The 13,856-nt window shown below is 44.2% G+C and overlaps 1 protein-coding gene across 2 annotated transcripts in view; it reads left to right on the plus strand.

Moving 5' to 3' along the window:
• Nucleotides 1-1,231: 1,231 nt before the first annotated feature.
• The window catches only part of LOC137432423 (uncharacterized), a 126,322-nt gene continuing 113,697 nt past the window's right edge, over nucleotides 1,232-13,856 (plus strand). The window contains exon 1 of one of the 2 annotated variants that reach the window (XM_068124337.2): nucleotides 1,232-1,872. In XM_068124337.2, the coding sequence (XP_067980438.2) occupies nucleotides 1,503-1,872 (370 nt within the window). In that variant the 5' untranslated portion in view covers nucleotides 1,232-1,502. The remainder of the gene's footprint in view (nucleotides 1,873-13,856) is intronic. The other variant, XM_068124336.2, reaches the window with a different exon arrangement.

Genomic DNA, 13,856 nt, shown 5'->3' on the forward strand with positions numbered 1-13,856 from the left:
GTGAATTGAAGGTAAATTTTAATTATGTGAATTAAATTGTTTTTTAAATATAATTATTTATTTTATTTTATTTCAGTAAAGGTGAACTAAAGGTAAATTTTAATTATGTAAATTAAATTGTTTATTATTTATTAAATATATATATATATTTAAATATCAGGTAAAGGTGAATTAAAGCTAAATTTTAATTATGTAATTTAAATTGTTTATTATTTATTAAATAATTATTAATTTTATTAAATTGCAGGTAAAGGTGAATTAAAGGTAAATTTTAATTTCGTAACAAATTGTTTATTATTTATTAAATAATTATTTATTTTATTAAATTGCAGGTTAAGGTGAATTAAAGGAAAATTTTAATTATGCAAATTAAATTGTTTATTATTTATTTAAAAAAAAAAATTCAAATATTTAAAGGTGAATTGAAGGTAAATTTTAATTATGTGAATTAAATTGTTTTTTTTTTATAATTATTTATTTTATTTTATTTCAGTAAAGGTGAACTAAAGGTAAATTTTAATTATGTAAATTAAATTGTTTATTATTTATTAAATATATATATATATATTTAAATATCAGGTAAAGGTGAATTAAAGCTAAATTTTAATTATGTAAATTAAATTGTTTATTATTTATTAAATGATTATTTCTTTAATTTAATTGCAGGTAAAGGTGAATTAAAGGGAAATTTTAATTATGTAAATTAAATTATTTATTTATTATATATATATATATATATATATATTTAAATATCAGGTAAAGGTGAATTAAATGTAAATTTTAATTATTTAAATTAAATTGTTTATTATTTATTAAATGATTATTTATTTAATTTAATTACAGGTTAAGGTGAATTAAAGGTAAATTTTAATGATGTAAATTAGATTGTTTATTATTTATTAAATGATTATTTCTTTAATTTAATTGCAGGTAAAGATAAATTGAGGTAATGACGATTCGATGGAATATTAATAGGATGCACGACTCGTCACACCAAGTGCGAACCCTCGTGGAATGGTGGTCCTGGGTTCCCCGACGAGCAGGGATTTGGGCGCTTTTGTTCCTTAACTTTGCTTCCCAACTCGAGGGCCGGGAGGGTCGGGGAGGGGAGCCGGGAGGGTCGGGGAGGGAAGGGCGCGCCAGGGAGAGAGTGGAGAGTGGACGAGGCTGGAAGGAGCAGGAGGAGCGCAGCGAGTTGCTCAAGTTTTTATAAGTCTTTGAAAACACCTGAAGGCGTGTTTGGGGAAGCGCGTGCGGTGCGGGAGGACGAACCGGAGGGACGAAGGAACCTCGAAGATTCACGAGCGCAGACATCGAGCACCGGGCACGTTATCGGGACGAGGAATTAGCGAGGAGCACAGCTGGGAGCGAGTACAAGCGGCGGCTCCGAAAGGGGTCTTCCCCCCTCTCCGGACACCCTCGGGGCTCATAGCGGGCGAGCGCGTGGGGGGGTGGGCCTGCCCCCCTCCCCGCCACCCCACACCTCCGCAGGTACTCGGCACATGGCTACGTGTCCAGGACAGACGTCGCGGTCCCGGCGCGGGGAGCGCGTCGTGCAGCTCGCCCCGGCGTGCTTGGCCATCGTGCTCGGGCGGGAGTCCGAACCCGAGGGAGAGAGGGTGGCGCCGGCGGCCCAGACGCGGGAACCATGGCCCTCGGGGTACCAGCTCTTCGCCGACTTCAAAGCGGCGAACGCGAGTCGCTTCTGGGACGCACGCGTGTCCGCGGGGGTGCGCGCGGCGCGGCTCGCGGGGTGGCTCCACGGAGGGGCGCTGCTCGTGCGCGGGGAGCGCGCTCAGCTGGACGCGCTTCGGGACGCCTGGGGTCGCCGCGCGCTGCGTCCGCCCAGCGGCTTCACCATCCGACACGTGGGTGAGTAGTCGCCGAACCGGGGTCCCGAATGGCGCCACCTGACCATGTCGGGTTCCCCCGTTGATCGGGTGTTTGTCCCTGCACCTCATTCTCAGTGTAAGTAATGAATAGTTGTGAAAAGCTGATAAAATGGAGGCGGACACTCCTGCACTTAAAGCCTGTATCATTATGGCTGACCGCTAAGTTTCGCTGCATGTAGTTGTCGGTGCTCCTCAAACAGGTGATTGCAAATTACGCTACGTGTATTATTTACCTGTTTAAAAGTGTCGCTGCATATGCTACACCGGAGGCACAACCAAGATTTTTCCAAGGGGGTGACGGGTCCCAAATCGGTGGCTTTGTGGTTGCAGAAATCACTTTCGGTTTGAAGGAGTTTGTGGCACAATGTCTTTTTGTGGACATTATACACTCTGTAATATGACTCGCACAAGGGGGTGCCACGGTGCCCTGTACCCCTTCCCCCCTCGTTACACCCTTTGCCCCCGCCACTCCACCTCCCCCCCTTAACCGCTCTTTGAGACCCCTGCCTGTCATCACTCATTGTACACCTTACCCAACTTCTCTCCTCGCTCGCTAGTTGCGTCCCCTACACCCTCTGCCAGCTTGTTGCGTCCCCTACTCCCTTGTTGCATCCCCTGCACCCCCTGCCAGCTTGTTGCATCCCCTGCACCCCCTGCCAGCTTGTTGCATCCCCTGCACCCCCTGCCAGCTTGTTGCATCCCCTGCACCCCCTGCCTGCTTGTTGCATCCCCTACACCCCCTGCCAGGTTGTTGCGTCCCCTGCTCCCTTGTTGCATCCCTTGCATCCCCTGCCAGCATGTTGCGTCCCCTGCACCCCCATCTCGCTTGTTGCGTCCCTTGCAACCCCTTCTCACTTGTTGCGTCCCCTGCATCCCCTGCCAGCTTGTTGCGTCCCCTACTCCCTTGTTGCATCCCCTGCACCCCCTGCCAGCTTGTTGCATCCCCTGCCGGCTTGTTGCGTCTTCTGCACCCCCTGCCTGCTTGTTGCGTCCCCTACACCCCCTGCCAGCTTGTTGCGTCCCCTGCTCCCTTGTTGCATCCCCTGCATCCCCTGCCAGCTTGTTGCGTCCTCTGCACCCCCATCTCACTTGTTGCGTCCCTTGCAACCACTTCTCACTTGTTGCATCCCTTGCAACCCCTTATCGCTTGCTGCGTCCCCTGCACCCCCTGCTCGTTTTGTTGCATGCCCGGCACCTCCTCCTCGCCCATTACGTCCCCTGCACCCCTGCTCGTTTTGTTGCATCCACTGCACCCCCTTCTCGCTTGTTTTGTCCCCTGCACCCGTAGCCAGCTTGTTGCGTCCCCTGCACCCCCTTGTCGCTTGTCAATCGTTGAATTAACGCTAGGGGGGTTGACTCAGCCTGTCATCCTTCCGAAGTCTGCAAATTGAGTACCGGCTCATTGGTAATTGGGGGCACTGCATCAGCGGCACAAAAAATGCCCTTCCAGAACAATGATGCAACCAGCAGCCACAGGCTGCATACGAAACAACAACAACTCGTTGGCCCCGACCTCATTCTTACTCGTTGTTCCCCCACACCCCTGCTTCCCTCCTCCTTGCTCCCCTCACAGCTCTTGTCAGAAACAGGTATTTCCTCTGTGTAAAAGGTCCAGTAAAGAGATTGCCTGTTTCGCTGAATGGTCTTCAACTGGCCTAACTTGCTGTGGCTCCAAAAGGGGTCTTGAGCCTCTGTGGCTTTGAAAGGGGTCTTGAGCCACTTGCTGGGGCTCGCTTTAAAGTAATTGCTGGTTTGTACATCCTGGCCCACTTTCATTATTATTGAATCTCCTGACACTTCCAGACGATGGCCTCGTCAAATGAACTCTTCCATGAGCGAAAGGCATGAAATAATTGTTTTACAAGAACACGACACAAAAAACACCAGTCGCCTTCAAACACCTTTAAACAACAAACACAGCATTAGTTGCCATGGTTCTTGCTTTTTGTGCAGACATTGCACATGGGTTAGGAATCGGTTCTTAAATCTTATAAGGTATTTGTTATGGCTCGGAGGGTCTGTTTGACCATCGGCAGTTTGATTACCTCTGCCACCAAAGGTGGGCAGATGTTATCTTTTTCACCACTGGCCCTGTCTGTTTGTCTGTCTGTCTGTAAACATGATATCTCAAAAAGTTGTGGAAAGATTTGGACGAAACGTGGTGGACAGTTTGGGTGTGTGACAAGGACGCATCGATTTGATTTTGGTGAAGATCTGAATATGGATTCGGATACGAGCATTATTTAATTTTTAATATATACAGTCATGTGAAAAAGTAAGTACACCCCGTGTAAAGTTTTGACTTTTTCAACATATTTCACCATACAGCTATTTGATCTTCATTTCGAAAATATTGATAGATAAAGGTGATATAATATAACAAATATCATGAAACATTTACATTTTGTAGTCCATTGTATAATTTAAATAAACATAAATGCAAATTTCGCACATGGAAAAAGTAAGTACACCCCTACATTTATCACTATTTCAAATACCTAAAATTAAAATCAGGTGCAGCAGCTCAAGTGCAAATGATTAGAACATCATTAGAGAGGATATTGGAGGAACCTGTCTTATTTAAACCTCAGACATTTAGTTCGGTTTGCTCTTTGTTGTTGAAGTGTGTGGCGTCACCATGCCTAGATCAAAAGAGCTCTCTGAGACCTTCAGAAAGAAGGTTATAGATGCCTACGAGTCTGGGAAGAGATTTAAAAAGATCTCCAAACAATTTGAAATCAATCATTCGACTTTCTGTAAGATCATCTACAAGTGGAGAAGATTCCAAACAACTGCCAACTTGTTCAGGCCAGGCCGCCCCAGCAAGTTCAGCCCGAGAGCAGACCGCAAGATGCTGAAAGAAGTCTCTAAGAACCCCAGAATGTCATCACGGGACCTACAGGTAGCTCTTGCCACTGTTGACGTCAAAGTGCACAGGTCTACCATTAGAAAGAGGCTGCACAAATTTGATCTACATGGAAGGTGTGCCAGGAGGAAACCTTTGCTGTCCAGAAAGAACATCAGGGCAAGACTAAAGTTTGCCAATGAACACCTAGGCAAAGACCAGCACTTCTGGGACAATGTGCTCTGGACAGATGAGTCAAAGATAGAGCTATTTGGCCACAGTACCAGAAGACATGTTTGGCGAAAACTAAAGACAGCATTTGACCACAAGAACCTGATACCAACTGTAAAGCATGGTGGTGGAAATATTATGGTTTGGGGCAGCTTTGCTGCATCAGGGCCTGGGCAGCTCACCATCATAGAATCCACGATGAATTCTTCATTGTACCAGAGGGTGCTTGAGGATAATGTGAGGCCATCTGTTGGAAAGTTGAAGCTCAACTGAAGGTGGACCTTGCAACATGACAATGACCCTAAACATACCTGTAAATCCACCAAGGAATGGCTGAAAACAAAGAAATGGAGGGTTCTGGAATGGTCAAGTCAAAGCCCTGATCTAAATCCCATCGAGATGTTGTGGGGGGATTTGAAACGAGCTGTGCATGCAAGAAACTCCTCAAACATCGCACAGCTGAAAGAATTCTGCATGGAGGAATGGGCAAAAATTTCTCCCAGTCGATGTCAGAGACTGGTAGACAGTTATAAGAAACGCCTACTTGAGGTTGTTTCTGCCAAAGGGGGCAATACCACCTATTAGAGCCAAGGGTGTACTTACTTTTTCCACATGCGAAATTTGCATTGATGTTTATTTAAATTATACAATGGACTACAAAATGTAAATGTTTCATGATATTTGTTATATTATTTCACCTTTATCTATCAATATTGTTGAAATGAAGATCAAATAGCTGTATGTTGAAATATGTTGAAAAAGTCAAAACTTTACATGGGGTGTACTTACTTTTTCACGTGACTGTATAAATATCAATATCATGATATTTCAAAAAAGTTGTGGATGACATTTGACAAAATTAAGTGGATGAGATCTGGCCCATCAGTACGATACAAAATGTAAACTGTTCAGCCTGGCGTAGGTATGTGCGCTACCGAGTGCAGTTCTAGTTTATACTGTGTAATGCAGCTTCCTGCACACAAAAAGGAGGAAGTATGAATTAATGGTTCCTTTTTTGATGATGAAATCCCACTTTTACTTTGAGTCAAATGCATTAATCACAAAATTTCTGTTAGAGATAAATCACTTGAAGGGTTGTGGAGTGGGAATGACATGGTCTGAATACTGACGGATGAAGTGATATCATGGATGAGCAAATAATTTGGGTTTGTATACAAAAAGGGAGCAAACATTTTGGGCCTGGGAAGGGGAACAAATAGCGTGTGTCAATGAAGTTTGTGTAGATGGTGACTATTGAACCCACTAAGAGTTGGACTGATGTGGTGTTTGGTGAGATGTCATCTCTTGTATCATTGGTTGTTCCTTCCACAATTTGGGTTTTAGAAGGTGGAACGGAGTCCTCCCAGGAATCGAAGTATCCACTACCACTTCAGTGAAGGATTGCAATTCATGGGCTAAGTTGTGAAGTTGTGTTGTTCTTAGAGTTTTGTTCCAAGCGCTTTTTTCAGGATCATCAATCATCATTGAGCCCCTTACAGCCACCAACTGTAGTTCATTTGTGGTAATGTTCCCAGGGATTGTTTTTAAGATCTCTGTAAGGTTCTTTTTATCATCCCCGTTGCCCCAATTATCACTGGTGCAATTTCGGTGCTCTTCAGTTTCCAGGATTTGTTCGCTTCATTTTTGAGGTCCTGGTATTTGGTCATTTTCTTGATTTCTGCATTATTTAGGCCAAAATCGCTGGGCAGTGATATCTCAATCAGCAATGCTGTCTTTTCCTTTTTGTTCCTGAGTATTATGTGTTACGTGCTCCTCCCCAAACCCCGGTCATGGTGTACCTCCGAGCCCCGAGAGGAGTCACGGCAGAAAGATGTTATTCTGTATGTCAAAGATCAATGGTGAAACCACACCAATTGTTACCAACAAATAAGTATTGTATTAAAGTCACACAAGAATAACAGTACAATAACAATAGTAATCAATTGTACAACCAATATATATTTCCTATGATGGTACCATCAGTTCGTACAAGGTAACTCACTGTGCTCCAAGTGAGCGAAAAGAACATTCCCAATGTCTCTATCCCAGCTTCAAACCAAAGTTGGTTCCGGCTTCAAGCCAAAGTCGATCCACTCCAGTGATCGTCAGAACGATGTTGTATTGAGACCAGAATCCCGTTCGGTTGACAGTCACACTGCCAAAGATAGGCAAAAGTGTCCTCAAGAGGCGACTGGGAAAACACACCTTTGGGTATGGACGTTCAACGGCTCCCAATCGACGAACCGCAAATTAACCTTCGGGTATGGACGTTCAACAGCTCACAGACGGTGGTCCGCAAATTCCCACTCGAAATCCACGTTACACACACACACCAGATTAACGTCTGGATGGTTGTGAAAATGGTTGAAGCGAGGTGAAGAGCCTGGAGCGATCCGAAATCGGCGCGAGGCAAAATGGCCAACGGCCCGTACTCGAGACGTAACGGCACTCAAATGATTCTCTTCGGAATCAACCGCAAAACCTGACACGCAGGTTTATCTGTCACAGCGATAACAACTCACTCCCTTCAACTCACTCACTAACACTAACTAACACTCACTAACAACTCACTAACAACTCACTCACTCCCTAAACTCCCTCACTCCCTTCAATCCCACTCCTCCCTCCAGGTCTTTAAAACAGCTGTTCACCACCATCTCTTATCTTCCCCCATCCAAAACCTTGATCTTTTCTACCCCCGCTAATTCACCCCAGATCCACCTTGTTTGAAATTCCAACTTCTTTCCTGGAAGTCCTGGCAGTGTCCATATGTTTTATACCTCTCCCACCACCCCCTTCCCACGCCCCCCCCCACCCCCCCAAAGCCCTCGCCCTCTCTCAGATCTCTCGATGTCTCCATGTCTCTGGGTCCCTGCTCTCAAATGTTGTGTTTGTGTCCTTCCCCCTCTCTCCCCATCTTGTCTACCGCTCCCTATGTTATATGTTTTATGTGTCGGTTTGTCTTTCTGTGTGATTAATGTTCGCTCTTTCACGAGCCTCGATCTTGTATACAAAAAAAAAAAAAAAAAAAAAAACTCTGTCGCAGGAATCCCTTTCCCAGGAAACCCCAAAGTTCGCCAGTGACCCCCGTTTGCTAGCATTTGCTCAAAACCTCAACGCAGCTCAGTTTCTTGTCCACCTCACTCGCTCCGCCTCTTTCTTCTCTTCTTCCTCTTCATCTTCGTCCGGTTCCGGTTTCTTTTAAAACATTAACTTTTTTTTACCTTTTGAAAATAGTAATCTCTATTTCACTTAAACGACAACAATAATAGTACATGCAACCAAAAATGTTTACAGTGGATGAAAACCACAACAACGGAAGTGACGAATCCGTAACATATGTCCGATCGCAATGCTTTGTTTTCTATGTTCAAGCTGGCTGGGATCATCAGGTCATATGTGAGCATTATGTCTTTATTTCCAATGATTGCTTTTGGTTTATGTTTCCATGAGTTTTGTGGAACTGGGACATTGAAATTGCTGCAGATGTGCCGGTGGATTATTCTCCATACCTTTTTGTGCCTTTGGGTGTAGAGCTGTTCTGACATGAGTTTTTTACACTCTCATTGGAGGTGACTTGTGCTTTCTCTTTCTACCTTGCAGAACCTACACTTGTCCGATTGACTCAGTCCTGCCAACTTTTTAAAGCCATTGGTGTAGTGTCCTTGGTCTTGGGCATTAATAATGATTCGTTCTCCGTCCCAGTTGGGCTGACCTGTTCTTTGCAATTCCAGTGATCCTTCTTTGTCTATCCCCAATCTGTCCAACTCTTTTTTTATATTTCCCTGCTCTTTTGTCTTTCTCTCAGTTGTCACTATATATCTGCTGGTATTTCATCTTGTATTTTTATTTTGTCTTTTTTTGCAATTGTTGGGGCTGTATTCATTGCTATTATGGTTTGGTGTGTGACATCTTCCAATCACACTTGTTTTTGGAAGTTTTTTGCAAGGTGAGTAAGAGATACATTTTCTGTTTTGTTGTGTTCATGCTTGTACACAAATTGTATTTGGTAGTCTGTTGAGCATTTCACGTACTCTGCTAATCCTACATTTGTCGCTCTGTGTACTTGATTGAGATCCATCAGGCCAACACTTCCTCCTTTCCTCGGCAGGTGCATTCTTGGGATGCACTGATTTTTGTTGAACATTTTGTGGATAGTGAGGAGTTTCCTTGTTTTGGTATCTAGTTTTTTGATATCCGCTTGTGGCTAGTTTACTATTCCACAGATGGACTGGAACATTGGTACTGCTAGTTGGTTTATGGCTTTGATTTTGTTTCTTGGTATGAGATATATTTTCAGGATCAGCCTCATTCCACACAAGTATGTCCGTTTTTGTTGGTCTATCTTGTACGAATGTGCACTTGGCACACTTATCTAGGCCAAATTCCATTTGGATGTCGTCAGAGAACCATTTCACTCATTTCAGTTTTTCTGTCAATTTTTCGTCGTTCGGCAAAAATAATTTTAATTCATCCATTTACAGTAGATGCATTCCCTTTCTTGTTTCTTTGGGTGTTAGGGTGTATCTGTGTCCTTGCTCATTAATAAGGTTACTTAGTGGGTCTGGGGCCAGACACAACAGGAGAGGGGGTAGGCTGTCTCCTTGGAATGTCCCGCATCACATCTTTACTCTTGGTATTTCAATCTTTCCTTTTGTGTGCTGCAGGATTAGTGTGGTATTCCATAGATCCATATCTTTCTCAATCAGCTTGATTATTTGAGGATTTATCTTGTACATTTGCCTGTACTTTATCATTAATGAATGTGGGACACTGCCAAAAGCTTCTTTTTTTTTTTAATAGTAGATCCATGCTGTGGATAATTTGGTTCTTCTTGTATTTCCATTTTCGAGTATGGCCTTGTTCAGTAGTAGGTGGTCTAATGTTCTGTAACATCCTCTCTTGCATCCCTTCTGTTCTGCCTACAAACCTCCTTGTTGTGTTAGGTGGTGGTATATTGTTTCTGTGATTATTCCAGTTAAAAGTTTGTATGTTGATGGTAGACAGGTTATTGGCCGGTATTTGTGGGTATTTTGCTACCTCGGAGACATGCTGAATGGAGAAGGTGGATCAGACTCGGCAAAGGTTGCTAGAGTGAGATGTGCATGGAAGAAGGTTCGGGAACTGAGTGGCGTGCTGATGAGGAGGGGAGTGTCGTTGAAGCTGAAGGGAAAGGTGTATGCTGCATGTGTGAGAAGTGTTATGATTTATGGGAGCGAGACATGGGTAATGAACGTAGAGCAGCAACGAAGGCTGGAAAGGGTGGAAATGTGAATGGTTCAATGGATGTGCGGAGTATCGTTGAGAGAGAGGAAGAAAAATGATGAATTGCGAAAGATGATGGGAATAGCTTCTACCGACTGGGAATAGCTTCTACCGATGATGGGAATAGCCCTAACCTTCTACCGACTCCTCTCCGGCCTTGCTCCCCCAGCTCTCTCTGTGCTCTGTCCCCCCAATATTCCTTCAGGTCACACAAGATCTGCCTGCAACCCTCTTCTGGTTAAACTGCCAAAGTCTAGGCTCTCTGCTCACCTTCACTCTTTCATTCCCCTTTTCTCCCGCCTCTGGAACAAACTCCCCCACTCCCTTCAATCCCACTCCTCCCTCCAGGTCTTTAAAACAGCTGTTCACCACCATCTCTTATCTTCCCCCATCGAAAACCTTGATCTTTTCTACCCCCGGTAATTCACCCCAGAGTCCTTGCAGTGTTCATATGTTTTAATCCTCTCCCACCTCCCCCCAAGTCCTCCCGATGTCCCTGCTCTCAAATGTTGTGTTTGTGTCCTTCCCCCTCTCTTTTGTGTCCTTCCCCCTCTCTCCCCATCTTGTCTACCGCTCCCCTTGTTTTTTGTGTTTTGTGTGTCGGTTTGTCTTTTTGTGTGATTAATGTTAGCTCTTTCACGAGCCTCGATCTTGTATACAAAAAAAAAAAAAAAAAAAAAAAATTGAGCCTGTGATGAAAGTGTGAAGCTTGCTGTGAAGAGGCACAGGTTGAGATGGTTTGGTCATGTGTTGAGGAAGGATGAAAGTGACTGGTTGAGAAGAGTGATGGAAATGAATGTAGAAGGAAGTAGAGGACGGGGAAGACCGAGAAAGACTTGGCTAAAGATGGTGGAAGAAGAAATGCGGGCAAGGGGGTTAACAAAGAGATGCAGAAAATAGGGCAAAATGGAGAAGATTGTCATGGGGACCGCAAGGCTAACCCCCGCTCTAGCAGGGAAAATGGCCTTAAAATGCATGTTGTTGTTTTTGTTGTTGTATTTGTGGGGTGGTTGGGTCTCTTCAGATTTTGGAATGGGGAAGGTGTTACCTTCTGTGAGCCATTCATCTATTTCCTGATCCCCTTGGATAAATTCATTGAATGCTCGAGCGTAGTGAACGTGGAGAGCATCAAATTGCTTTAACCAGAAGTTTGAGATCCAATCTGGGCCAGGGTTTTTGAAGTTTGCCATCTTTGCCAGTTGTTGTATTATATTTTCTGCATCAATTATTACTGGGGGCATTTCCTTGAGATGTTTCTTTTTCTCTTCCAGGTTTCGGATCCATTCCGCCTCCTTATTGTATTTTTTTCGATCTTCATAAATTCCTTTCCAGAATCGTTCCAGTTCATCTCTTTCAGGAGGGGGTGACACATTCTGCTTCCATTCCCCTAGTTCACGGTGGAATCTTTTCGGGTTGTTTTAAACATCTGGCCTTGTTTTCTCCTCGTGTTATCCTCGTCGTAGTTTTTTTATTTTCTTTACTATCATTTCGATTTTCAGTTTATTTTCAGCAACCATTACCTCTCGGTCTTTGTCTTCAATTTTATATTTGTATATTATTTTCTGGATTCTCCTCTTTAGTTTTGGGATTTGGTTTCCTCTATGGAATTGCTGTATTTGTCCTGTCTCCTTTCTGAGAATCTCCGTCTCTCGAGTCGTTGCTTCCATGGCGGTGCTTGGTTTTTATTTGTGGAACCTGTTCTCTTCTTGTGGTGTTTCGTTGTTACTTTTTTCCTGAATGAATAGTGCTGCTGCAAAATTCATTGTTTATTTCTTTCAGTGTGGCTGATTTTGGTATTTAAAAAAAAGATTTGCTTGGTCTGCTGATTAGTGCTTTTGTGCATTTATTATTATGTAGTCAAATTAGTCGTGGTCTTTCTTCAGTCGCACCTCCTCTATCTTATTAGCCAGCTTCTCTTCCAGATCTTTTTGTTCCTCATCATCCTCCCCCTCCTCCTCTCCTCTGTCCCTATATACCTCTCCATCCTTCTGCCCATTATCATTTGTATCTGCTTGTGTTGTAGCCATGAATCAGTCTCCTTCACTGCCCATCCCTCTCGTTTCAGATGCAGAGCACATTCTGCGTGGAAGGATGTGTGTGTGTGTGTGTGTGTGTGTGTGTGTGTGTGTGTGTGTGTGTGTGTGTGTGTGTGTGTGCGTGTGTGTGTGTATGTGTGTGTGTGTTATTGGTTGTTATCTCCAAATGTAGGTTTCAGAATGTGTAGCAGAGCCCTCCCAGGTCTTGAAGTGTCAACCTCCATTTTCATAAGAAATCACAATTCTTGGACCAAGTTGTGAAGTTTTCTTATTCTCAAACTTTTGTTCCGAGGGCACAATCTCAAGTTTACTGGTGACGGAAGCACATCATACGTTGCCCGCAACTTGAAACTCAACAATATTGGCTCCGTCCTCCAAATCTCTTGCCACCTCACCCGTCCTCACCCGCACACCTTCCCACCTAGTCCAAGCACCTTGCTGTGCCTGTCTGATTGCTTTCACATATCTCCCCTCCTCCTCCTTTCTTCTCACCTCCCTCTCAACCATCTTCCTCCTCTCTTTCACACATTCCTTTCCCCATCGCTCATGCTTCATCCACCCCAAGCCATGCTTCCCATGCTGTACCATCCCCATGACCTCTTCATGTTGCAACCGCTCCTCCATCTCATCTACCTCTGATCTTGCATTCCAATTCCGACTTCCCTTCTTCTCTGGGAGAGCATTCTTTACCACTGAATCACTTGAATCCCACAACATCATGAACTCCCGCACCCTCACCACCTTAAACTCCTCGGTTAATGATGTCAAGGGAAACTGGAGTTTTCCACCCTGACCATCAAAGGCAATGTTCGTCAAACAGCGTGGCACTCCCAACCACCTCCTCACAAACCCGCTCACCACAACCTCCATCCTCTCCACATGCCCAATCACAATATCATACATCATCAATGGCCACAATACTTGTGGTATCAATCCAAACTTCAAACACCATCCCTTCAACTTACCTGGCAAATCACATCCATCAATCCTCTTCAAACCTCTCAAAAGCTTGTTTCTCACCTCCTCCACTCTTCCCACATCATTCAACTCCACTGTGTAGCATCTTCCCAAACTCTTCACAGGGGCCTCCACCAATGATGGAACCACCTCCCCTCCCAGCTCAAACCTGTGCATGTTATCCACCACTCCTCGTCTCACTACCACACTCCTCGACTTTCTTGCTTTAAAGCCCATTCTTGCCCACCTCATCAACCTTTACAGTCGTCCAAGTACCTCTACTGCTGTTGGACAACTGTCAGGTCATCCATGAATGCAAACATCACTGGCAAACTCTGACATGGGGCTAGCTCCACTGCTTTCCCATGTACACTCACCGCACGCATCAACAACTCCATAACCAGCACAAACAAAATAGGGGAGATTGTACATCCCATCAGGATCCCCACTTCCAACTTCTGCCACTCTGTTACATAGGACTGTGTCGCAATCTCTCATACTCAAACACAATCTCATTCATCTTTCTCAATGTATCTTCCACCCTTCCTTTCAACCTCTGAAGCGACCCAAACACCACTCCATCCATTCTCTCCCATACTCCCCTTTCTCCCATACCTGGCCATTTAACTC

The sequence above is a fragment of the Myxine glutinosa genome, chromosome 8 (assembly GCF_964187855.1).
Source record: "Myxine glutinosa chromosome 8, kmMyxGlut1.1, whole genome shotgun sequence".
In the NCBI taxonomy this organism is placed as follows: domain Eukaryota; kingdom Metazoa; phylum Chordata; class Myxini; order Myxiniformes; family Myxinidae; genus Myxine; species Myxine glutinosa.